Raw genomic sequence first — 24,968 nt, 5'->3', positions numbered from 1 at the left:
TGTCTAATTTAAGCTTTAGCTAATTAGCTATGTAAACAATAGGTTTGTTTTCAGCAATGTAGTAAGGAAAAAGCCCGGTAGATGTAAAAAAGAGTCTGGAGCGCCATCTATCAGCCGGCAAATGGGCAAATGCAAAAATCAAGAATAATATGCAATATTTCATATTTTATGTGACTAAAAACATATTTTTGAATATTTGAACATAGTAAAGAAAAAAAAACTAGAGTTTTGGAGTGGATTAATGCTGGATTATTGCAGAGATCTGGAGGAAATACACAAAGCACACCAAGTAAAATTACACACAGATGTTGTGTTTAGACAATATTTGCTATTAGCTTTAAAATAGAAAATGGTCTATTTTTTTGTCTCTGTTCATAAGGTGACATGACCTGTACGTGGCATGTTATGGCTTCCTTCCTATTTATGCTCCAATGAAGGTGAATTCATGGTTAAAATAAATCTTCGGAGATGTCTAAGACACACATAACTCATATCCAGAGGCAAGCCATCAGAAAAGTAAATCAGCCATGAACACCCGTTTTAGCACGGGACAATAAATAGCAGCTACGGATGCATCTACTAAGGCTACAGGGTCCAATTTACATCAGACAGTGATATCATTTCAGCATTATCAATGCAGTCTAAACCTGTCAGTTAGGCACACCGGAGTCCACCAGTTGGGAAGATGAACTCGTTTTTTTGTGAATCATACATCAGAAGGGCTGTTAAAGCGGAACAAACTTCTCAGTTTTAAATATATTCTTCTGCAACAAAATGAACCTACTTGCCTGCTCACAGTTATCTGTAGAATGTACACTGAGCTGCGTAAATGCATCCTGCGTGCCGGGATGACTGAACTCTTGTGCATGCGCAGGAGTACAGTCATCCTACGATGGGAAAAGGAGAGGCCTACAGCCCAGCACCTGGAAGAAGATGAGGAGGAGGAAAGTCAAGCTAATGAAGGAAAAAATGAATATCGTGGACTTTGGTCCTTCTTTAAGAGGTTAGTAAATGCCCATATAAATGTACTTGTGAAAGATCTATTATAACAGAAATATTGGTGGGAGGTCAGCTTTGGACAGAAATGTGTGTTCAGTGTTAGCTACTAATAGGGATGAGGTTCAGGTTGACGATTAATATGGAGTTGAGGCAAACCCTATGCGTTTGAAGGACTCAGCAAATTTTATGAATACCAATTATTTATTTCAGACACTTATATAGCGCTGTCAATTTTATGCAGTGCTTTACATATATATTGTACTTTTCTGTCACAAGATGTCCTCAGTCTTCCAGGCTGAGTGATGGTCAACATCATTCAACCTTCCTCTGAGTCCAGCCACCTCCACCCTGACTGGACAGTGAAGGAGAAGCAGTGTAGTGATGAGTTTATCACTCTGCTTTCATATCTGTATGCTCCTTATTTATTACAAGTACTTATAGTGTGGCCAATGGTGTATTTAAGTTTTGTGCTGCCCTAGGCAACACAAAAATTGGCGTCCCCCGCAGAGAGAGCCTGACATTGACCAACAACAACCCTGACTTTCAACCGAAAGAGCCTTCCACTACCACTGCCCCCCATACACCAGCCACCATCCCCCATGGCGAGAGAGAGAAAGACACTCACCTTCACAGATCCGGACATCCCCGGGAGCGAGAGTCGGGCTGTGCATACACCATCATAAAACCCGCAACCTCTCTCGGAACCCACCAGGTTCCCATGCTGCGTGTGTCTCTTCCTCCGTCCCTTCTTCAGAGGGGCAGTGCTGCCCCTCCCTGAAAAATGCTGCCCTAGGCAAATGCCTTGTTTTTCTTGTTTGATTGTGGCATCAGTTCACACAGTGGTTTATATATATGTACATTCACATCAGTCCCTAACCCTCATGGGTTTAAAATCTAAGGTCCCTAACTTACATTCATACACATACTAGTGGCAATTTAGACAGGAGCCAATTCACCTACCAACATGTCTTTGGAGTGTGGGAGGGAACTGGAGTACCTGGAGGAAACCCACGCAGGCACAGGGAGAACATGCAAATTCCAGACAGGTGGTGCTGTGGTTGGGATTTGAACCCTAGTATTGCCAGGCGGACGTGCTAACCATTTAGCCACTGTACTGCCCAATTATCCTACCCAAATAAATGTTACACTTTTTAAGGGCATATAAAGCTTTTATTTGGCACACTCTTTTCATAAATGCCCTGTTCATATTTAAAAAAAAAAATGCAGAAAGCACACTTAAGGCTCCATGCACACTAGCGTTTTTTTTAGGGTCCTTTCACATGGGCGTTCTGGTTTTTTTTCTTCGGTTCAGTCACATTTTTCAAAGAAAAAACAGATGAGTTTACATCCGTTTTTTCATCCGTTTACATCCGTTTTTTCATCTGTTTTTTAATCTGTTATTCATCCATTTACATCAGTTTTTTATCCATTTACATTGATTTACATCAGTTTTTCATCCGTGTAGATCAGTTTACATCCATTTTTCATCCATTTCCATCCGTTTACATCCGTTTTTCATCCATTTTCATCTGTTTACTGTCTATTTACATCTGTTTACATCCGTTGACAGCCATTTTTCGTCCGTTGCTTTTTTTTTTGCTGAAGGGTTTTCTTACGTTCAAAAAAACGGATGTTAAAGGATGTTCATCAGTTTACATCCGCAAGTCCAAAGAAATACATGGGGGTCTATTTTTCTTCCGTAAACGGACAGATGAAAAACGGACATATGGAACGCCCGTGTGAAAGAGGCCTATAGCTCAAAAAACACTGGGAAAAATGCTGGTAATAGCATTTTTTAGTAGTGTTTTAGTAGCGTTCAAAAGCGTTTAGGAGTTTTGAGGAGCGTTAGTGTTTTTTTTGTGTTTTTTCAGTACACATGGAGAAAAAAAATAAGCTAGAAAAAAAATCTGTTAGGAGCATTTTAGTAGCAGTTAGCTGGAAAAACGCTCCAAAAACTCTACAAAAACATTTTTTTCTGCTACAAGATGCTGAAGCCCAAAAAATACTAATATCCTAAAGCAGTGTGCATGGACACATAGGATAACACTTTTTATTTTCTAGGAGAATTAAGAAAAATATGCAAATAGCTTCTAGGAGCTTAAAAATTCTAGCGTATGCTTGGAGCCTAAACCTTTTAACAGGGGCGGACTGACAACTCATGGGGCCCCCGGGCAATAGGGGATCATGGGGCCCCTGTGTCCTTGCCCAAACTCAAAAAAGCCTATGAAAAAGGTACCAGGGGCATCTCATGGGGCCCCCTACTGACCCTGGGCCCTCGGGCAGTGCACCAGTTTCCAAATGCTCAGTCCGCCCCTGCCTTTTAAATGAATTATGCTAACATGCTGTCATCCTTCTTAAGATTGTGCTTCTTTCTCTGTGCACAGTGCAATGTGATCACCATGAATGGCTGTCATGCTGGTCACATGACAAGGAACCATGCCGATTGGTTCCCAGCCAGAAAATATTGAAGATTCTGGATCCGCATTGAAGCCAGGTAAATATTTTCAGAAGCAGGGTTCAGTAATGTTAAAAAAAACATGTTTTCCTTAGCAAGTTTCCGTCAATATTATAAAAAATACAGTATAAGTGCAATTATCTATCAAAACTTGAATTAATATTTCTCAATCAGGGATATTTCTTTAGTTTGTCTTACCTCCTGTTTTAGTATTTCCTGGCACTGTGTATAATCTCCTCTTCCTGCCCAGCTGCCATTAAGGTGACATTCCCTGTAGACGTTGCCTGAGCATACAATCAGAAACATGATATGACTATTAATTTCCTGTGCTCGCATAGAAAACCTGTATACAGGTGGATAAAGCATGAAAGGCAAATACATAGAAAAATGAAATTAAATCACAGAGATTGGTTTAGGCAATATTAAAGTGAAAATATCTGCAATTCCCCCATCCCTCTCTGTCCCACTCCTTATGGATACATTGACTTTTTTTATTTTTTATATATTACGACAAAACTGCTGCTTTAACTCACAAGAGCCTGGCCACACACTGGGATTGATTTTCTAAAAGCAAATAAGCTGTTCACTTTGTAAAGGACGTTGCTCTTTGTAAGGGAATTTGCCTGAGAGCTTAGTGAATGCAGTGAAATTTCTCTTTGCAAAGAATACCCAATCACATGCAAGGAAAAAATAAAAAACAGCATTTTGTATGCAAATGATTGGATGATAGACTTTAGCAGAGCTTAACCTGATTCACTGAGCTCTGGGGAAAATGTCCTTGCAAAGTGCAACTTCCTTTGCAAAGTCAAAAGTCTATTTGCCTTTAGTAAATCAACCTCTCTGTGTGTTGGCAGAGGGGTCCTGGGTGATGCAGTTCTGGGGGCATGTTTATATCAATAGGAAATTAACCCTCAGCAACTGTCCTTGCAAGATTTTTACAAGCCTGGTAATGGGATTTCACAGGGAGCAATACAAATGGTTTATTGCTACAGGAACAAAGATAAAGAAACACTGCTGGGAAATACTCTAGAACAGCGTTTTTCAACCACTGTGCCGCGGCACACTAGTGTGCCGTGAGATATTGTCTGGTGTGCCGTGGGAAAAATTCCAATTTCATCTGTAACATGTGGCTTCGGCTCACAAATAGACCAATCATTAGAATCTAATGATTCAGTGGTCGGCAAGCCGCGGCTCGCGAGCCACATGCGGCTCTTTACCCAGTCTAATGCGGCTCTTCTGTGTGCCGGGCGCCTGCTCCCCTCCCTCCTCTCGGTCGGCCGCTCCCCTGCCTCCTCTCGGTTGGCAGCCCCAAAAGTCCGCGCGGACCTTTTAATCCGGCTTGCGGATGTGGCTGTCAGGATGTGTGTAGGCGGGGCAGCGTGCCGAACGTGAGGGGAGGGGAGCTAGGCTCCTCTCACAGTCCGCCCTGAAGACCCGAACGGCGCGGGAAGACAGCGAGAGGAACGCAAAAGGTAAGTGAATTGACACGGGGGACTTGGCTTACTAGAAGGGGGGGGGGGGAATAGTACTGTGGGGGATGAAATACTATATGAGGGATGAATTACTTTATGAGGGATGAAATACTATATGGGGGGATGAAATACTATATGGGGGATGAATTACTATATCAGGGATGAATTACTATATGAGGGATGAAATACTATATGGGGGGATGAAATACTATATGGGGGGATGAAATACTATATGGGGGGATGAATTACTATATGAGGGATGAAATACTATATGGGGGGATGAAATACTATATGAGGGATGAAATACTATATGGGGGATGAATTACTATATGAGGGATGAAATACTATATGGGGGGATGAAATACTATATGAGGGATGAAATACTATATGAGGGATGAATTACTATATGGGGGATGAAATACTATATGAGGGATGAAATACTATATGGGGGATGAAATACTATATGGGGGATGAAATACTATACGGGGGATGAAATACTATACGGGGGATGAAATACTATACGAGGGATGAAATACTATACGGGGGATGAATTGCTATGGGGGATGAATTACTATATGGGGGATGAATTACTATGGGGGATGAATTACTATATGGAGGATGAATTACTATATGGGGGATGAATTACTATATGGGGGATGAATTACTATGGGGGATGAATTACTATGGGGGATGAATTACACTATGGGGGATGAATTACACTATGGGGGATGAATTACTATATGGGGGATGAATTACTATGGGGGATGAATTACTATATGGGGGATGAATTACTATATGGGGGATTAATTACTATGGGGGATGAATTACTATATGGGGGATTAATTACTATGGGGGATGAATTACTATGGGGGATGAATTACTATATGGGGGATTAATTACTATGGGGGATGAATTACTATGGGGGATGAATTACTATATGGAGGATGAATTACTATGGGGGATGAATTACTATATGGGGGATTAATTACTATGGGGGATGAATTACTATATGGGGGATTAATTACTATGCTTACTATGGGGGAATATTACTATACTTACTATGGATGACACATACACATCATTCATCTACTCTTGGTCCGGCCCCCGGGTCCAATTATAAAATACTTTATTATTTCATAATAAAGTAATTATAAAATAATTTCTTTGTGTTTGATTCCTATTCAAGAGAATTACTTTATATATAGTCAATATAGGCACAGAGGTAAATTTTTTTAACATTTTCTAATGGTGGTGTGCCTCGTGATTTTTTTCATGAAAAAAGTGTGCCTTTGCACAAAAAAGGTTGAAAAACACTGCTCTAGAACAGGGGTTTCCATACTTACTGAACAAGGGGCCAGTTTATTGGCCTTCAGACTTCAGGGGGGCCCGGACTGTGGCCTTTGGGAGATAAAATTATCCTGGTGTTAGTGGGCGTAACCAATGAATCTTTGGTATTAAGGGGGGGGATAGCACCCCATTGTTTGTGTCAGTGGGAGAAATAGTGTCCTATCATTGGTGTCAGTAGGAGAAAAAGTGCATCTTCATTGGTGTCATTAGGAGGAATAGTGCCCTGTTGGTGTCAGTAGGAGGAATAGAGCCCCCTTGTTGGTGTTAGTGGAAGGTATAGTGCCCGTTGGTTATGTCAGTAGCAGGAATTAGGACTCATTGCTGGTGTCAGTAGGAGGAATAGTGCCCTGTTGTTGGTGTCAGTGAAGGGAACAGTATCCCATGGTTGGTGTCAGTGGAAGAAATAGCACCCTATGGTTGGTGTTAGTGGGAGGAATAGTGCCTGTTGGTTATGTGAGTAGCAGGAATTAGGACTCATTGCTGTTGTCAGTAGGAGGAATAGTGCCCCGTTGTTGGTGTCAGTGAGGGGAACATTATCCCATGGTTGGTGTCAGTGGGAGGAATAGTGCCCTGTTGTTGGTGTCAGTGAGGGGAACAGTATCCCATGGTTGGTGTCAGTGGAAGAAATAGCGCCCTATGGTTGGTGTTAGTGGGAGGTATAGTGCCCATTGGTTATGTCAATAGCAGGAATTAGAACTCATTGCTGTTGTCAGTAGGAGGAATAGTGCCCCGTTTTTGGTGTCAGTGAGGGGAACATTATCCCATGGTTGGTGTCAGTGGGATAAATAGCGCCCTATGGTTGGTGTTAGTGGGAAGTATAGTGCCCGTTGGTTATGTCAGTAGCAGGAATTAGGACCCATTGCTGGTGTCAGTGGGAGGAATAATGTCTTGTATCAGGGGGAGGAAAAGTGGTTCAAGAACCAGATGAAAGCAAAGAAGGGGCTGCATCTGGCCCCTGGGCCGCAATTTGGAAACCACTGCTCTAGAAGGTGAGTAGACATATGCTTCGAGGCCTCATTCACACAGGTGTGCCTAAAGACAAACAATCGAAACCAGCGCTCAGATCTTCATGCAGACTAAAAGAAATTCAAAATGGCAAAGGAAGAGGTGCAGCCCTTCAAAGATCGGGAAATCTGAGTACTAATGAACAAAGAACAAAAAAGGGCGCACTCTCATTGTGCATTACCATGGTACACCACGTGTTTATTGTGCAATCAAGTAGATGTATACTCACAAACCAAAGGATAATAAAAGCACTATGAATAGTCCGCAATGGCAGTCAATGCAATGCTGTGCCCCAATTGGGGATAAGCTGACGTGTTTCGGGAGACAAACCCCCTTCCTCAGAGCTCTTATCCCCAATTGGGGCACAGCATTGCATTGACTGCCATTGCGGACTATTCATACTGCTTTTATTATCCTTTGGTTTGTGAGTATACATCTATTTGATTGCACAATAAACACGTGGTGTACCGCGGTAAAGCATGATGAGAGTGCGCCTTTTTTGTTCTTTGTTCATTAGTACACAGGTGTGCCTATCTGTGTGAAGGGCCATTTTTGCCTGCATGGGATGCCCAGTTGCAATCACGAGAGGAGCGATTATTTACAGTTAGGGACAGATGATCGCCCTGGATGAAATCTTTCTGTGTCCAGGCTCCATCATCTGTCCCTAAATGCAAGTAATCTCTCAGTGTGCTATTACCTGCGGACAGATGTGGATGCTATCAGCCTGTCCTTCAATTCTACAGGTTTCCTGGCCGCAGTTGTTCACATACACCTGTGACTGCCGCAGGAATACATTGCCCGTTCCTAATCGCCCATGCAAATTAAGCATAAGTGAATGATTACTACTGTGAAATTTACGAATGATCTTAGTAGCACGCTTGAGCTACCTAAAATCACCTGTGTTCAGCATATCTTTGTATGTAGTGTACCTGACTCCATGAGCATCTGTATCTGTGATTTACTGTCAATAAAGCTGTCAGTTCCCATTTTCCCTTTTCCATTTTGCCTGTCTGCAATGCAGTATTATTATTACTTTCAATTACTTCAAATAAACACGATCTTGCAATAATGTAGCCAATCTGTAATAAGCACCATGTTAAATAGACAGTCAGATAGTAAAAGTGAAATACACTGGGATGAAGCATGCTGGAAATCTAACATAGGGCTGTGTATAATATAATACAGACATACACTGGAGCAATTCTTTTCACAGTTCACCATAGTGTCCTAGTTTTAGAGCCCGATATTTGTCTTTGCATCAAATGGAACAAACATACAAAGGAAATATTGAACACTCTTCACCCCTCGAGATAAAGGAATCTTCTGAGATAAAAGCAGTTCCACTTCCAGCAAACAAAACTATCCCCAACAACCAATAACACACCAAAGTTCACTACAAAGACAGCCAGTGTTGGTATTATCGCACATTCCTTTTAATGCATTTCTAGAGAACAGAGTACAATATAAAAGAAAGTGCATTAGTGATATCCTGTTGTTTATTAGTAAGGCATTACAAAGTATGAGACTAGGATACAAAGAAAAACTATAAAGGGCCACCAACCATCAGTGTAGGACTAATAAGTTAATGACAAAAAAAAACTACAAAGGGCCACCAATCGTTGGTATGGGACTAATACGTTAATGACAAATAAAAACTAAAAGGGGCCACCAACTGTTGGTGTGGGACAAATACGTTAATGACAAATAAAAACTAAAAAGGGCCACCAACCATCAGTGTGGGACTAATACGTTAATGATAAATAAAAACTAAAAAGGGCCACCAACCGTTGGTGTGGGACTAATACGTTAATGACAAATAAAAACTAAAAAGGGGCCACCAACCGTTGGTGTGGGACTAATACGTTAATGACAAATAAAAACTAAAATGGGGCCACCAACCGTTGGTGTGGGACTAATACGTTAATGACAAATAAAAACTAAAAAGGGCCACCAACCGCCAGTGTGGGACTAATACGTTAATGACAAAGAAAAACTAAAATGGACCACCAACCATCAGTGTAGCACTAATAAGTTAATGACAAAGAAAAACTATAAAGGGCCACCAACCATCGGTGTGGGACTAATACGTTAATGACAAATAAAAACTAAAAAGGGCCACCAACCGTCAGTGTGGGGCTAATACGTTACTGACAAAGCAAAACTAAAAAGGGCCACCAACCATCAGTGTAGGACTAATAAGTTAATAACAAATAAAAACTAAAAAGGGCCACCAACCATCAGTGTAGGACTAATAAGTTAATGACAAATAAAAACTAAAAAGGGCCACCAACCGTCAGTGTGGGGCTAATACATTACTGACAAAGCAAAACTAAAAAGGGCCACCAACCGTCGGTGTGGGACTAATAAGTTAACGACACATTGTTTGGTAAGTTTATGCTGAAATGTCTTAATACCAAATTACAGTTATTCAAAAAAAAAAAAAAAAGATCAAGACCCAGGTAGGTCAAATCAAGGTTATAACACCTTGTAAAAAAAACTAGCTATACAGCTGCCAAATAAAAAACAAGTGTAGACATGATTGGAGTATAGAAACACCTTTGTGGGAATTATCTTTTAGGTCCCATACACACCTGAGTGTTTTGTAGCTTGAAACTCTAAAACGTTCAGCATCCAAAATCCCATGGTTTTCAATTGTGCCCATCCTGAACGTGATCTTGCTTGAAGCTTCAAGCTTGTAACTCATAAAAGTAAATGAGCTTCTTTTGAACTATAAGCTTCAACCATTTTTTGGCCCCAGTAGACTTCAACAGGAGTGCCTGAAAACATGCAAACAGCTACTGTGTGTGTGTGTTTCTTTTTTGTGTGTGTAGCCTTATATTGGCAAAAAATAAAAAATTAAAAGAAGCTCATGCCCATGACACCCTCAAAAATGAACCGTAAAGCCTGTAGAAACACCCAAAAAAGCCTCCAAAACATCAAAAGTGTGAATCTAGCCTTTACATGAAACTCTCATTTCCACCAAAATGTATAGACTAACTTTATTGGTCGAAACATTTTAAATATTTTTTATTACAAAAAAATTGATGGGTTGTATGATACACATTAGAAAGGTCAAATGTCCTGACAATGTAATGTCTTTTTGTGTACGTGTTTTACTGATAGAGGCATACCTCAGTTTAAGAACACCTCAGAACACCAACTGAAGGGCGCAGCCTCAAAAACTTTCTGTGATTCGCTAGCAATAGTCACTCAAAATGCAGGGATGGAACCACTCAACTTCCAGAAGTCCAGAATACATTTATTAATATTATCCAATACAGCATAAATCCGCCTGCTCCGCTTACGCATTTCACTTCATTAGGAACTTAGCCATTGAGATGTATGAGTAAGCTGCCAATGGAATGAAGCAAACTAGAGTAGAAGGTGGATTTTCCTGTATTGGATGATATTAATAAATGTATTTTGGACTTCTGGAAGTTGTGTAGCTCCTTGCTTTCTGTGTTGATATGAAAACATACACAGGTACTTGAAGGCACCCCAATGTGTTTTTACTTTACTGCTCATGTTATTTTATACACTTTGGTGGACCTGATATACCACTTTAAAGAGACACTGTTGTCTGCAATTGAGAGTTGATTGACAATGTCTGCTGATGCCCTCAACTAGTTATACATATTTTCCACATTCCTTAGCCCACGCAGGAGCTTACCCTGAATAAGCTGATGTCAGAGCTTACCTGGGTGGACAATGTCACTGCCCCTACATGTTCCGGCTTGGTGATTGGCAGTTCAGCCCAAGTGCTGTTAAAAAGGGAAACTGGCATGCTCATCAATGTCTGGAAGCCTTGCTCCATAGCAGCAAAGAAACAAGAGCCTTGATGATGAAGGAACACGGGTGTATGACCCTACAGCAACCCGGCTGTACTGCATTGCACAGAGATGTAAAGCTTGCACAGTTCAAGCACCGAGTGTGGATTTACAGGAAAAGGAGAAAGTCTCCAGTGCTTATTTCTAATTCAATGAGATGGCAAGTAGTGGAACAGATGAAAGCACCAGAGCTGCAAATGTGAAGAGTTGTGTTACTCTCCTAGCTATATAGTATGGCATGGATATGAGATTTAGGTGAAGCTGATGATTGCTAAAGGTTTTTGGGGAGTAAACTGTTCATATATATACATTTTAAATGTTTACTTAGCTTTTATGCTGCAAGTCCACTTGAAGGCTTTTGGGTTTGCAAATAATTTGTGTTAGTATAAATTTCTGACTTCCATATTTATAAGATTTTAGAGTGTGTAAAGCTTCACAGTGACACCTCTCGTGATGTTCCACTAGACAGAGTTGTTGACATGCTGTCTGCACCTTGACTTCTCCAAATGACACAGCACTACAGGCAAATTGTTGCAATCATTTATCAGTGGAAACTCCTTGCTTGTTAAGATCCGGCTCTTATCGCTCCCATTAGCAGCCTAATTATCAGGCGGCTCATTGATGCTTTGGATTTGTTTCTTCGCAGATTACAAAGAACAGAGGTCCTATGTCAGCGATAACCCAGGTATCCCTTACATTTTATATGGTAGGCATTGTTAGGAGGACAAGCATCAGAATAAAAGGACATGTTCCAGCTATCACATTTATAACTGCCCCTTTCTGTAATGTAAAAATGTAAAGGCCAAGTGAAGTTTCTATATAATATACTGTAATGCACTCAGGCTGTATATACAGTAATGAATACACTCTTCTTTTTGAGGATAGGTGCTGCAGAAAGGGCTAAAGTACCCTGAGCTAGCAGAACTCTGAAGGGCAGGGGCAGACTGACCATTCGGGCACTGCCCGAGGGCCCGGGGTCAGTAGGGAGCTCCATGAGATGCCCCTGGTACCTTTCACAAGCTTTTTTGGGTGTGGTTTGAGTTTGGACAAGGACACAGGGGCCCCATGATCCCCTATTGCTCGGGGGCCCCATGAGTTGTCAGTCCACCCCTGCTGGAGGGTGAGACTATGGCTTTCATAGACATATAGCAGTGCCAGCCTTCAGTTGTCCAACACTCCCCCTGAACACTGCTCCAGTCAACATTGCCTGGTGTCCTGTGCAGCACTGTTGCAGCAATGTGCAGGGTAGGGGGGACAGAGCACTGAAGACACCACATTGTGTGTGTGTGTGGGGGGAGTTACTACTGTCTGGGGCTCCACTAGGGAGATTTCCTTCACTTTCTGTCCCAGTGACATTGGTTTCTCCAGATAGGAAGTAAGAAAATATCTCCTTCAGAAAGGGCTAGTTCACACAAGTGTTGCTCTCTGAAAAAGCTATCTGGGTTTGGATCATTCTTCAGAGAGCATTTGACAGGTGGTGAGGTGGGGGTGTTGTATCACCTCATCACTGTTTGCTTTAACCAATTGGAGGCAGTACAACCATGTCTCAACTACTTGATTTTATTCCCCCCCCCCAACTACAACTGCAAACGAGGCCTTATACGGGAAGACAGAATCACTATATATGACAACAGAACTCACTTTACTCACTTAAGGTTGGCTCTGAGGAAGAGGTTGTGTCCTTGAAACGCGTTAGCCAGTTGGTCATCCAGGGTTCCATCGTATGGACTCAAATCTTGTTTGGATCCTACATCTTGTTCAGTTTGACATGCCTGTGTTTTTTTTGTGAGTATGATACTTACTTTGTTTCTTCAATAAATCTTTAAACGATAATGCACTAGGTCGGTGCGCCCTTTTTCTGTGTCTCTATTTGCATCCAGTGTATTTGAACCACCCCGGTCTGTTGAGGGCAGCAAGCAGTGCATATTCCAGAAAATTCCTGAACATTCCTATTGGGTCTACTGAGTCTTTTCCTAGCACAGGAGAAAAGTGTTTGTTGTGTTGGATTCACTTTACTCTCTGTGGTGAATGATGACACCTATGCAACATACTACAGTGAGAGTTTTGAAAGTTTTGGTAGAACACAGGGCATTTTTGGTCCCATAGACTTCAATGGGACTGCATTAAAAACCTCTACCTCCTAGCAGCATCTACTCTAAGCAGGCTGCAGATAAAATGGGGAGAGCAGGCCAGCCTATACTGGATGCCAAAGTGCTGATACAACTGGTGAAAGGACATTGCTCTACAGTCCCAAGGACAATAATTACAGGGATTGCTGCAGGCAGGAGAGGGCATGGAATGACATTGCCCATGCAGTTTATTTCCATCAGGATGCCTTCCCAACCTCACGTCAACAAACATTAACCTAAGCTTGTTTCATTATTTAGGACATATATTTTTCTTTGATATGCTGATATATGCTTGTGTCAATGACACTTTTGCATACCGAGATTGTTGCTGCATGTACCATGTGAGCTGACACCAGCAGAGTTGTCAACACTATGTCAGGGCCTGGACGAGCAAAGCTAAAGGGAGGGCCAGCATGACTGGGGCTTGCAGTCGAGGCGGAGACGGGAGCTGGGGGGGAGTATAGGAGATGGGGGATGGTTGCTTACCACATTGGAGCAATCGGGCTGGAGGGTGGTCTCACTAGGATGAGGAGAGGGGCTGGAATTTGTCGGAGGTTAGTCGGAGCTTGTGCCAGCACGGGTGAGGTTTTGTTGTTTGTTCTTTTTGTGTTTGTCCTGTGTTGTTTGGTGTGGGTTCCTTCCTTTGTTTCTTTTCTTGCTTCACAATTTTGACGTCCTGGGGTGCTGTCTGTTTCTGTTCGTCATGGCAGCCGGCAGGGGTCGATGGGTCTTTGAAGGCGGTGCTGGAGTGACAAGTTGGTGGATTATGGGTTGGGCCAATCATAGGTATGGGTGTCCCTTCCCAATTATAAGGTGGTTGGTAAGGTGGGAGGTCAGTGGCTGTATCTGGAACTAGGTAGTTGTAGTATTGTCCCTGAGGCGGTGTGGCAGCAGCTGAGGGCCTTTTTCGTTGGGCGTCGGATACATCCAAGTGATTGTTGTGAGTAAGAGTGCCTTCAAAGACCTGGGACCCAGTTGGGGGATTGTCAGTTATTATTGTGTAATTGTACCAGAGGAAATGTTATGTTTTGTAAGAGTTATGTTAAATAAATGGGGCTGCTATGGCCAGTTTTTCACCAAAAAGGAGAGTTGCGTGGTTATTCAGGTGGGAGGGTGGTTGTTGTTAAGAGGTAGGCGGTAAGTACTAGCCTCGATTTTCTTAATTTCCCTCAGTCAAGGCCAGGTTCACATATGTACGGCCGTGCGGGCTGCGATTTGCATGGACACAAGGGCCCATTCATTTGAATGGACTCCTGTGCCCCAAGACAGGTCCCTGCACTTCTCCAAAAATCGCAGCCCGAAAGGGAACAGAGGTTCCTAGTACTGTTGCAAATTCCAGTGCAGGTGGCATGCCATTAGAATTAATGGCACCGCCTGCGGGTCCTGCATTCCTCTATGTGCGTGGTGTGGCTGCAGGTATTTGTGTGGGTAACGCATTCATCTGTGTGGGTACTGCGGCTGCAGGTATTTGTGCGGGTCCCACAGTGACACCACCCGCGCAGATGTGAACCAAGCCTAAGACTTAGCTGCCATGAGCTCCACTGCTGCTATAAATATTGTACTCACTCATTTATTTGAAATATACAAAACAAATCATGTCTTACCAAGTTGGGGAGGGGGACTTTGACTTTGGATTTGGCCTGCCCAGCTTTTGTTTAGGCTAGGCTAGGTTCACATCTGTGCACGTGCAGTTGAAGTGTTTTTTTGATGCGTTTTCACTCTGGTTTTTTTGTGTGTTTTTAATGCATTTTCATGCTTTTTTTTTTGATGATCCCTTATTGCCCGGGGGACCCATGAGTTGTCAGTCCGCCCCTGGTCCCCTGTCAGAAGGAAACAGAACACGCCACGCTGCACCAGATACTCCCACCAGGCCACACATGGAGAGCCGCAGGGAAGCACTGCCCAAATCTTTCACTATCCAATCACAGGCTAGGGGAGGAACAAGACCTGTAAGTGTTACTTAACTGCAGTAGAGTAAAAGCAGGTCCTCTGTCCTGCCAGATAGGACAGTGCTATGTGGCAAAGCTGTGTAAACCTCAGGGCCACATGGACAGAAATACAAATCCTTTGCTATATGCATTTCATCTGTGTATTTAACTGTGTGCCTGGAGTTCAGCTTTATAAATGGCTTTGCTTAGAAGTCTGTTCACTCTTTATTACTGTTGCAGAGGAAAGGCGACAATAACACCCAGCGACTGTTTTCTATGCAGCTCCTGTTCTTCCCTGGAGTCAGCTGTCACCCTCACAGTTGTCACCTCCTGCAGCCAAGGACCTGCAGGTTCACGCCGAAGGTAGAAGATTGATGTTGTGACATTCTCACGGCCCACGCTGGCTCCAGCGGTTTGCAGGCTGCATTAGTAAGGAGCCAGGTCTTGGGATGTGTTCTTTGGAGGGACTATTAGTTCCGATATCCCCCAATACTTCAGGATGCTCTTGTAACAACACCATAATCAGCTGTCTCCCCGCTGGCATGGATTCCTTTGCGGGACAGATCACCCAGCAGCCTGTCCCTGAGCTGATTTGTATTTCACCGGCGTGGTTATTTCTATTAGAGATAGAAAACTTTTGTCGGCATTGCATACTACCAGAGATATATTTAATACACTGCAGTGGTGTATATATAAGCATATAATTGGTTTTCCAGCTTGCCTGGTTTCTCATTACTTGCAGACAAATGCATTTTGCTAGTGGTTTGGAGATTGGGATGGAGAAGGAGGCGCATGTTGTGTCTCATTTTCTCGGGGGTCAAGGGTGCTTTCCAACTTAAAGAAGCGTATTCAGAAACAATCACTCATTTGCATAGTAAGGAGCAAGCTGGAGATTCAGTCATTGAAAAAGACACAAAGACTCTGCATAAATTTGATCTTTCTCAATAAATGTTTATTAAGGTTTGCAAGAGGTATACAGAGATATGGTAACCATTACAATGACACACCATCAAGGCACGATATCTGTATGAATTACTAGGATTACAGAAGGTGACACATATGTTAAAGGATAAGGTCACCTTTTAAAAAACAATAAATGCACATCTTTTTGCTGGTGAAAAAAGTGAATTTATTTATTTATTCCATTTCAGCCAGTAAGGCATTGCACCCGCGATCATCAGATTGCGGGTGCAATGCCTGAATCCTGCAGAATCTCTCAGTATACTGTCTACTTATATATCGTATAGGTGTTACTGAATGACAGGAAGGATCAATGAGCTACCTAGGGAGCTCACCAGTGCCCTGGTAGTTCATTGGAAACTACAAGCCATCAGCCGCATAGGCTGGCAGTAGTTGTAGTTCTTCCATCCACAGAACGAATGAATGATGTGGCTGGGTAGGCAGAGCCTCATGCGGCTTCGTTTTTTTCAAATAGTGACAGCAAGTGCGGGGAGAAGATCTGTGGCTTGCTGTCACAGGGAGGCAGAGAATCGGGGAGAGGCTTCAGTAGTAGTTCAGTAGTAGTAGTAGTAGTTCAGGCAATCAGGCCAAAGGGCTCCAGGGGCAAGCAGCCTCTACCCAGCACACAGATTAATTCCCTTAGGAGGGAAAAAGTCAACCTCTTCAGGGCTCCAGACTATTTAAAAACATGCACCATCTGGGCACACCTTCACAGGGATTGGCTGAGCCCTGCTCAAAATTCAGGCAGGTCATTTGAATTCTCCCTTCCCATGTTCCAGAAATTTCTTCTGGAGGCGGGGGGGGGGGGGGGGGGGCAATTAACCACACAACCACTGCTCCTCTGAGTACAGTGCAAGCCTAACTAGGAGCACTCTACACCTGTCTCCCATTTTAGCTTTCTTTGAAAAGGTTTAAACATAACTCCAGGCAAATACATTGTTATAATTTATTAAAGTGCAAAAAAGCTACCTCTGGTCAGGTGTCTTCAATAGGCAGATCATTTCTCTTAAATTCATACATTTGTATATACCAGATACGATACTACAGCTAGTGCTGTACTTCTGGCCACTATCTGCATATCTAATACACCAGACCAGAGGTAACTTTTTACACTTTATAAAGTATAAAAAATGTCTGTGCCTGGAATTATGCTTTTTGCTTCAGTGCCCCTAAAGTAAAATGAGACTTGCAAGTGTACTGAAGGCCATTTAGGCATGTATCAGAATGGCACTAATCATTTAAGGAGATACAGTATGTACAGTATATTCCTTCCAGCCTTGGGGCTGACATAGCCAGTGCAGAGGGGAAGCATTGTGGGAGACCACTGCTGTGAGTTGGAGGTACGTAATCACCTGGGAAGGGGAGAGTTGGGTAGGTTGGGAATGGGGGCAGTAAATACAATAAGTGCACTTTGAAAGTTCATCTATTCTTTAAGTATACATACTAAAGTAAATATTCAGGTTTTTTTTACAACATTTAAATCAATGAGGCTCGAAACATGTATAATTATTATTTTTTGCCAACATCTTTGGATGATTGGTGATCAGTTTGGTTAGCTATGATCTTCACTTCTACAAAATCTTCTATCTGACTATATCCCTCCAGCATCGTCTAAGAACTGACACATGATATTTGGTTGGACTGATATGCAGGAATAAAAACAATCAAACACATGGATGGCATTAGCTATTCTTACAGCCAATTTAGTTTGCTGATGTCAGTACATTTTAAATTGTACAATGAGCTTTTGTATGGATTTCTCCTAAATCCTATCTAATTGCGCTCAGTCACATTTAAAGAGCCAACTGCTGCAAGGTTCATGGCAAAGTGCTCAACTGAACTCCCTGGACACAGCTGATCCTTGCCCTTTGTGTCATGTATAAGGTTTATGTCTGTCTGTGATGATGTGTATGGAAAATAAGAAGCAATGTATTCCGTCCAATTTAATCCACTGTCACTATGTGTACAGCATCTGTCACCCCCGTAATACAGATCTTCCGGCAATGGAAACATTATAGACAGTGAATCTGTCACCAGCCACTACTAGCCAAAGGGATATATAGAGCAACCTTTGTCAAGCTTTTCAACACAGAGGAACCCTTGAAGTAACTTTCTGGTCTGAGAGACCCCTGCTAAAAATTACTATATCTACAACCTGTGATATACAGTATGTGTGATGGTTAGTCGGAAGAATATACCTTACATTGGTGGTCAGTGGGAAGAATATGCTTTGCATTCCTGGTCATTGGGAAGAATTCCTCCCTTACATAAAGCTACAAATATATTGTTTCAGTGGGAACTTATCTGAGAGGCAAAAATTGCTCATTCCTCAAGTAATCCCTAGCCACTTATGGAGTAACCCTAGGGTTCCATGGAACTCTAGTTGAGAGATCCTAATATACAGAATATATTCCACATAGAGGAGACAAGAAAATCAGCTTACAGCAATGTCCTAGGTGTCACTGGGATAGGAAAAAAAATCTCTCTAGCAGGAAGCTGGGGACCATGAAATTGTTTGAACACAGGTAAAGACAGACTGGAACAGTCTACGGTTCACGGTTGGGGACCATGAAGTAGCTTGAGCACAGGTAAAGGCAGATTGGAACATTCTACGGTTCATGGCTGGGGACCATGAAGTAACTTGAGCACAGGTAAAGGCAGATTGGAACATTCTACGGTTCATGGCTGGGGACCATGAAGTAACTTGAGCACAGGTAAAGGCAGACTGGAACATTCTACGGTTCATGGATGGGGACCATAAAGTAGTTTGAGCACAGGTAAAGGGCAGACTGGAACAGTGCGCAGTTCATGGCTTGGGACCATGATGTAGCTTTAACACAGAAATTAGGCTCTACTCACAGGGTTCTGGCAGAAAAAAGTCCATAGGTACAGTTTCTTGTAAAATAGTCCAGGCATCCAGGCCAAAGGGCTACAGGGACAAGCAGCCTCTTCCCAGTGCACAGATCCATTCCCTCTGGAGGGAAAAAGTCAACCTCTTCAGGTCCACAGACTGTTTGAGCATGCCCCATCTTACAATAGTGGTCAGTCAAAAGAATTGACCCCTTACAGATAGCTAAAAAGATCAATGGTGTCAGTGAGAACTTATCTGAGAGAGCAAAAACTGCTCATTGCTCAAGTAACCTCTAGCAAGCTTTGGAGTAATCCTAGGGTTCCATGGAACCCTGGTTGAAGAGTAAGCATTCTTTTACAAAATGGGGGACTTCATAGTAATTTACTGAGGATGCTGTAATGCGTAGGTATGATTGTTGGCAAATGTGATTAAAGGTGAACCAACTCTTGAAGAACTCAGTAGCTGACACCCGCATTTAGGGATGTATGTGCTCAGGGATGGGTACTGTGTGTGTACAGCACCTGCTCCTGTGTTCCAGGCATGTAGAAACACTATTATTGACACACATGGGCTAAACGACCAGTGTGCGTGTAGCCTAAAACAGTGAATATCCTCACAAATAGCATCCAGAATAGCAGAAAAGTCCAGGGTAGCTCTGGTGAACATCTGGTGGGATTCAAGGACAAAGGGCCACCCCACTTGGAACTGGAATACTAGGGCAGCATTCAGGGGGGGGGGGCTCTCCACAGTTGCTAGGCTTTCCAGAAGTTGAGTACTATTAGGCCCAGACCTGCCTGCCCATAACCCATTTCTGACACTGAAGGGCTGCTTACCTGGCTATAGATCGCTTGACCAGCTATCTCTGCCTCACTAGGTGTAGCCATTCTAAGTTGCTGAGGGAGGGAATCTGAAAAACCCATCTTCCCTGGGCCTGTTACAGAACCCAAGGAGTTGTGGGAATGAAGTTAAAGGGTCATACCCCCCACATCTGGGCATGGTGAGTAAATGGGCACTCAAATACAAATACAAAAAAGAGCCTTTCTCTTATTTGTGTAAAACTAAGGGCGCCATGTTTAAAGTGGATATTTGGTCTTATAGAAGCCATACCGCTGATTAAAAAAAATACGCAGCACAATTAAAAAGTAAAGTGGTTTGCAGAATTGTAAATATAGATTGTGCTTAGACTGCTAAGGGAATCCAAAGCAAGTGGAGATTGTACAAATGAGGGAGAACTCCATGGACTACCACAGGCTCAACACTTCAGCCTGCTTTATTTGAATGGCATGCAAATACTGGATAAAAGTATCTGCTCTCTAGTATAAATAGGATCTGTGCTGCTAGAATTTACTAAAGTTGATTGTCATTGTTAGTAAGGCAGCTCACAGCAACCTCAGGAGAGATGCAGTGTATGCAAGGAAATATGATTTTTTTATTCCTTAGCCCTATCTACCCTGCAGATGAAACAAAGAGAACTATATCTACAAAGGGATTAATACAAGTGTAAGGTCTTCTTAAATTGAGCACATGCTGGAGAACAATGTATTTCTCCTCTTTTATTTGTATTTTCTGGAAGGAAAGGTTCACTTGAAAGCAATGCCTCAGGCAGCTTAACCTTACAAAACCGGTGTTAAACTGCTTTGATTTTTCAGTGACCGCATCATAGATTGCCTTCTCTATTACATGAAGCCCATAGAGCAAAGCAATGCCCCACTGAGCCTTCTGCCTGCTACATTTTACATTCAGGCGGATTCAGGTGGAGTCCAGCTGCAGCCCCTCACGCCATGCAACAGAAAAAGTATAATCCGCCTCCTACCGGTGATCTTCTGCTGGCACATCACAAATCATGGAGCCATCAGAATGAGTGAAGATTGCTGCAGGCATCAAAGACCTCGGCGGTGAATAACAGGCCCCGTTAATAGAGATAAATAATGCTACAGAAGAATCAAAAGCTCGGCCAAGCAAGACTGTAGTGTGGCTGATAATGGGATTCATCTGTAACTTTCTTGTTATAGTGACAAATCGGAAGACTGAAATTACTCTTACATGTAATTGTCTGTCCGTGTCATCTTCATGACGGAAAACCTTAGCTTAGCCCCCATCTATCCACAAGCAGGAAACATTCACATTTCCCAGTGCTTCCCCCTAATCTCTACTGCCTTCAAGAGGGCTGATTTAAAATAAGGGCACACATTTGGGCACCATTCACACCTGAGTGATTTGTCACTTGTTCCCAAAGTGCAACATCACCCAACATGAAGACTTGCATTATACTCAATAGTGCTGGTTCACACCTGAGAGTACGCAAGCTGGGGGCGCAATCATATGTTTTTGACTCAATAGACTTCAATGGAATCACCTGAAATTTTCAGCATTTTTGTGCTAAACAACTGATCTCCACCTCCCAGTAACTTCAGCCCTGTGAACAAAATGGATGTTTCAAGATTATCCATGCTGGATGTAGAGGCTGGTGAGGGCCCACAAGAACCTCTACAACCCCAGTGATGCGCATATAAAGAACCAAGGCCAGAAACAGAGGACCTGGGAAAAAATTGGCAAAGCAGACATGGTATTAGCACAGGATACCACAACACCACACAGAAAAACGAGGAAGAAGATACAAGGATGGTAACAACGTATGATCTCACTCATGATATTGCTTTTCAATGGCCTAAGCAAAAATGGCTGAAGCTTAAAAACAGATGAAAAGCACTTCAAAAACAATAAAATTAACAAAATGCGAAAAAAAACCCTCAAAACCACCTGAAAACAAGCTCAAGTCCGAACAGAAGTCTAGGGAGGGATCATGGTGCCATGGAGATTATATGGAAAGGCAACTAATGTCAAGAAATAAAATGAAAGTCCAGCTAAAACATGTTTACGAGTGTGGGAAATGACTAGAGCCCTTGGTGGGTTTTACTGCTATCCAGGACTACAGTAGGATATATTTTTCTCACTTCCTGTCAAGGTGACAACAATTTTCCCAGATAGGAATGAAGGAAAAATTTGCAAGAGGGACATAGATAGCAATAAAACAATAACAGTATGTTTGACCTTCCCTTACTAATTCCTATTTTTATTGTTGGACCTCAACATGAGAGCTGCCACACGGCCTAATTTCAATCTGGCTTGTGGGGGGCAGCAGCTATGTAGCACTTTAGGCTTTTGTGAGAGCCTTTTATCTACGCAATTGGGTTTCTTATCAGTATATGGGTAAACATTTTATGCAGACTTGTTTTTAACACCAAAGTACCACTTCAAAACAACTGCGCCCAACTGGTCACCAAAAAATGAACATAATCTTATTGTAAAGTTAATCTAATAAAAGTAATATTGTATATTGCAGCTGATCAATTCTTAGATGTTAGCCGTACTATTCTACAGCTCTGTTTATCTGCATGGAGCGAACAAAAATACCTTCTGGGTAAAAGATGACCATTTGTCTCACTATCCTTCCTCCCATGTGACAGTGCAGGTGCTTGCCAATTGGCCACTTAAACACTCAGCATTGCCACATAGATGTGGATAGAGAGTCCACAGCCCTGTATACACTCCACGTTGCAAACAGAGCCGAGGGAGTAAACGGCAGCTAAGTATATGCAGCTACTGGGGCCACCAATAAAGCAACCCTGTGGCCTTTCACTGCATGACAGATTCACTTTGAGGTCTTTAAGTAATAGACCTGTATATATTTTATGAAGGTCATAAGAGACCTAAATCTTTTTTTGAAAAGTTCAAGAGCTTAGCATGAGTAAATGTTAAATTGATTTTTGACTATTGTTAACATGCACAAGATAAAAAGGAATTTAGAACAAACAACTCAACTTCTAAGGGAATTTCAAACTGTGCAAATGTATCCCCCGCAGTACACACTTGACTTTGAATAATTAAAGTTCAGGTTTACAGGAGAGAAGTGTTTGGCCTAGGACTCAAAATTAATATTTTACAAACCAGGCTTAAAGTGGAACTTCACTCTCTCAATGAACATTGACTATTTTTAAAGCGGTTGTAAAGGCTCAAGGAGTTTTACCTTCATATATTCTATGCATGCAGGTAAAAAACCTTCTGTGTGCCCCCCCAGTACTTTCCTGAGCCCCATCACGATCCAGCGATGTGAATGACAGCCTCGGCTGTTCTGGGTCTCTGCCATCTCACTGGTTGAGACACTAAGCGGGAGCCATTGGCAATCACAGCCAGTCAGCCAATGAGGAGAGGGGGCGGGGCCAAGCTGTAGCTCCATGTGTCGGACACTCGGATTGGAGCAGTGGGTGCCCCCATAGCAAGTTGCTTGCTGTGGGGGCACCTGACAGAAGGGAGGGACCAGGAGAGCCTGCAGGGGACCCGAGAAGAGGAAGATCCAGGCTGCTTTGTGCAAAGCTACTGAACACAGCAGGTATGTATAGACATATTTGTTATTTTGTAAGAAAGAAAAAAAAAAAGAACCTTTAGAATCACTTTAATCCTTTTGCTACTATCATTAGTAAATATATATAGGAAAGTGTATCATATTTACAGTACTTCTTTTAAACTTTTTTTTTTACATTTCTTCAGTTACTTTGCTTTCCAGGCCTAGGCAAATTATGTCAAAGATCCCAGGAGCCTTCAGGAGGGGAAGAGGGGTTTTCTCAGTTAAGCACACCAGCCTGCTTGCATGCCTGAGCTAAGGGCAGATGGATTTCAGGAAATAAATGCTACATTAATTATCTGTCCTTACTGAAGATGGTTTGTGGTGCTCAGATGCAGTGTAGTTCCACTTTACTCACCATACCAAACCTAGAGACCCTTTTTTATAGTACCATTAGGGATAACAAAACAGAAGCAACTCCCTGCTCACAAAGCAAATTAAAGAGCTCCAGTCTGTTTTCAGAAAATTAAAAGTCAGCAGCTATAAAAACTGTAGCTGCTTACTTTTAATAATCAGTCACTTACCTGTCCCTGGATCCAGCGATATACTCATCAGAGAGGGCGCTGAGGACCATGTTCGGTCCTGAGTGTTGGCATCTTAACTGTGGGCACCCAGCTGTGACAACATGCAGCTTCGCAGCTGGCTACCCACTGTGCATGCATGAGCCGTGCTGCCCATTGAGAATCATCCCACAATCTTCTGGGACCTGGGAGCTATAACCAGTGCTCTGCTGAACACTGATAGAAGTCACAAGACTGCTATATACTGCTGCTGAGAAAAGATATTTTGCAGTTTATATTTACTAAAATAATTGCACTTCCATGTTCTGTGTGCTGTTGGAGATCAAAAAGAGTGAATGCAGTGTCCCGGGTTTAGTAACACTTTAAGCTGACTATATTTCTGGATCAACAGTTCATTTTTTTTAAACAACTGTGGGAACTAGCATCAAGGGTAGAGCTTTAACAACACACAGCCACACTCTTTCTTCTTTTTAAGGGCTGTTTTGCCAAATTTTATTTGAAAGAAAGTTCCATATAACATGTTTCCCACACAGGGGTATCCACCATCAATACAAAATAAAACATTCAGCCTCCTGGCTCTCTTTAGCAGCACCGCTGTTCAGGCTTCATGCCTCAGTCCTCTTGACCTTTCACATACAACCCACTGCACCTGAGTTAGCGCCTTTTCTCAGCACTCCTGCTTCTCCAGCCCACAGGCTTGGGCTCTCAAACTTCTCTGTGCCACCATGCACCCTTGTGGCTGCTCCCTTGCACCTGGACTCCTCGGGTGGGTGGAGCCCAGAACCCTGGTCCTGACTCTAAAAGAGAACCAAACACACCTGACCAATCAGTCTCCTGGCCATTCCAAAAACCTGGTCCCAGGATTGGAGATTTCATCCCTCCCAAATCACTTTGAAATCTCCAGGTCCCAAAATGGACTTTACAAACAAATGAGGAAAGTGAAAAGCCACTTTCCTCTGCATCAAACAAGTACCCTGGAGCCCCTCAACCTGCCTTGTTGAGATATCCTTTTTATATCGTGACAGATCATCACACTGTCACACAACATACAGTATATTTATAAACGTTTGTT

The 24,968-nt window shown here is 42.6% G+C and overlaps 1 protein-coding gene across 5 annotated transcripts in view; it reads right to left on the bottom strand.

Moving 5' to 3' along the window:
• The window catches only part of CRHR1 (corticotropin releasing hormone receptor 1), a 183,698-nt gene that overhangs the window by 24,749 nt on the left and 133,981 nt on the right, over positions 1 to 24,968 (bottom strand). For 4 of the 5 annotated variants that reach the window (XM_089674641.1, XM_089674638.1, XM_089674642.1 and 1 more), the window contains one exon: positions 3,653 to 3,738. The exons of the other annotated variant lie outside the window; for it this stretch is intronic. In XM_089674641.1, the coding sequence (XP_089530767.1) occupies positions 3,653 to 3,738 (86 nt within the window). The remainder of the gene's footprint in view (positions 1 to 3,652; positions 3,739 to 24,968) is intronic. 5 annotated transcript variants of the gene reach the window in all.

Source organism: Staurois parvus, unplaced genomic scaffold (assembly GCF_062004578.1).
Source record: "Staurois parvus isolate SC_StPar_1 unplaced genomic scaffold, SC_StPar_1.0 ptg000151l, whole genome shotgun sequence".
In the NCBI taxonomy this organism is placed as follows: Eukaryota; Metazoa; Chordata; class Amphibia; order Anura; family Ranidae; genus Staurois; species Staurois parvus.
This window is presented reverse-complemented; position numbering and strand designations above follow the sequence as displayed.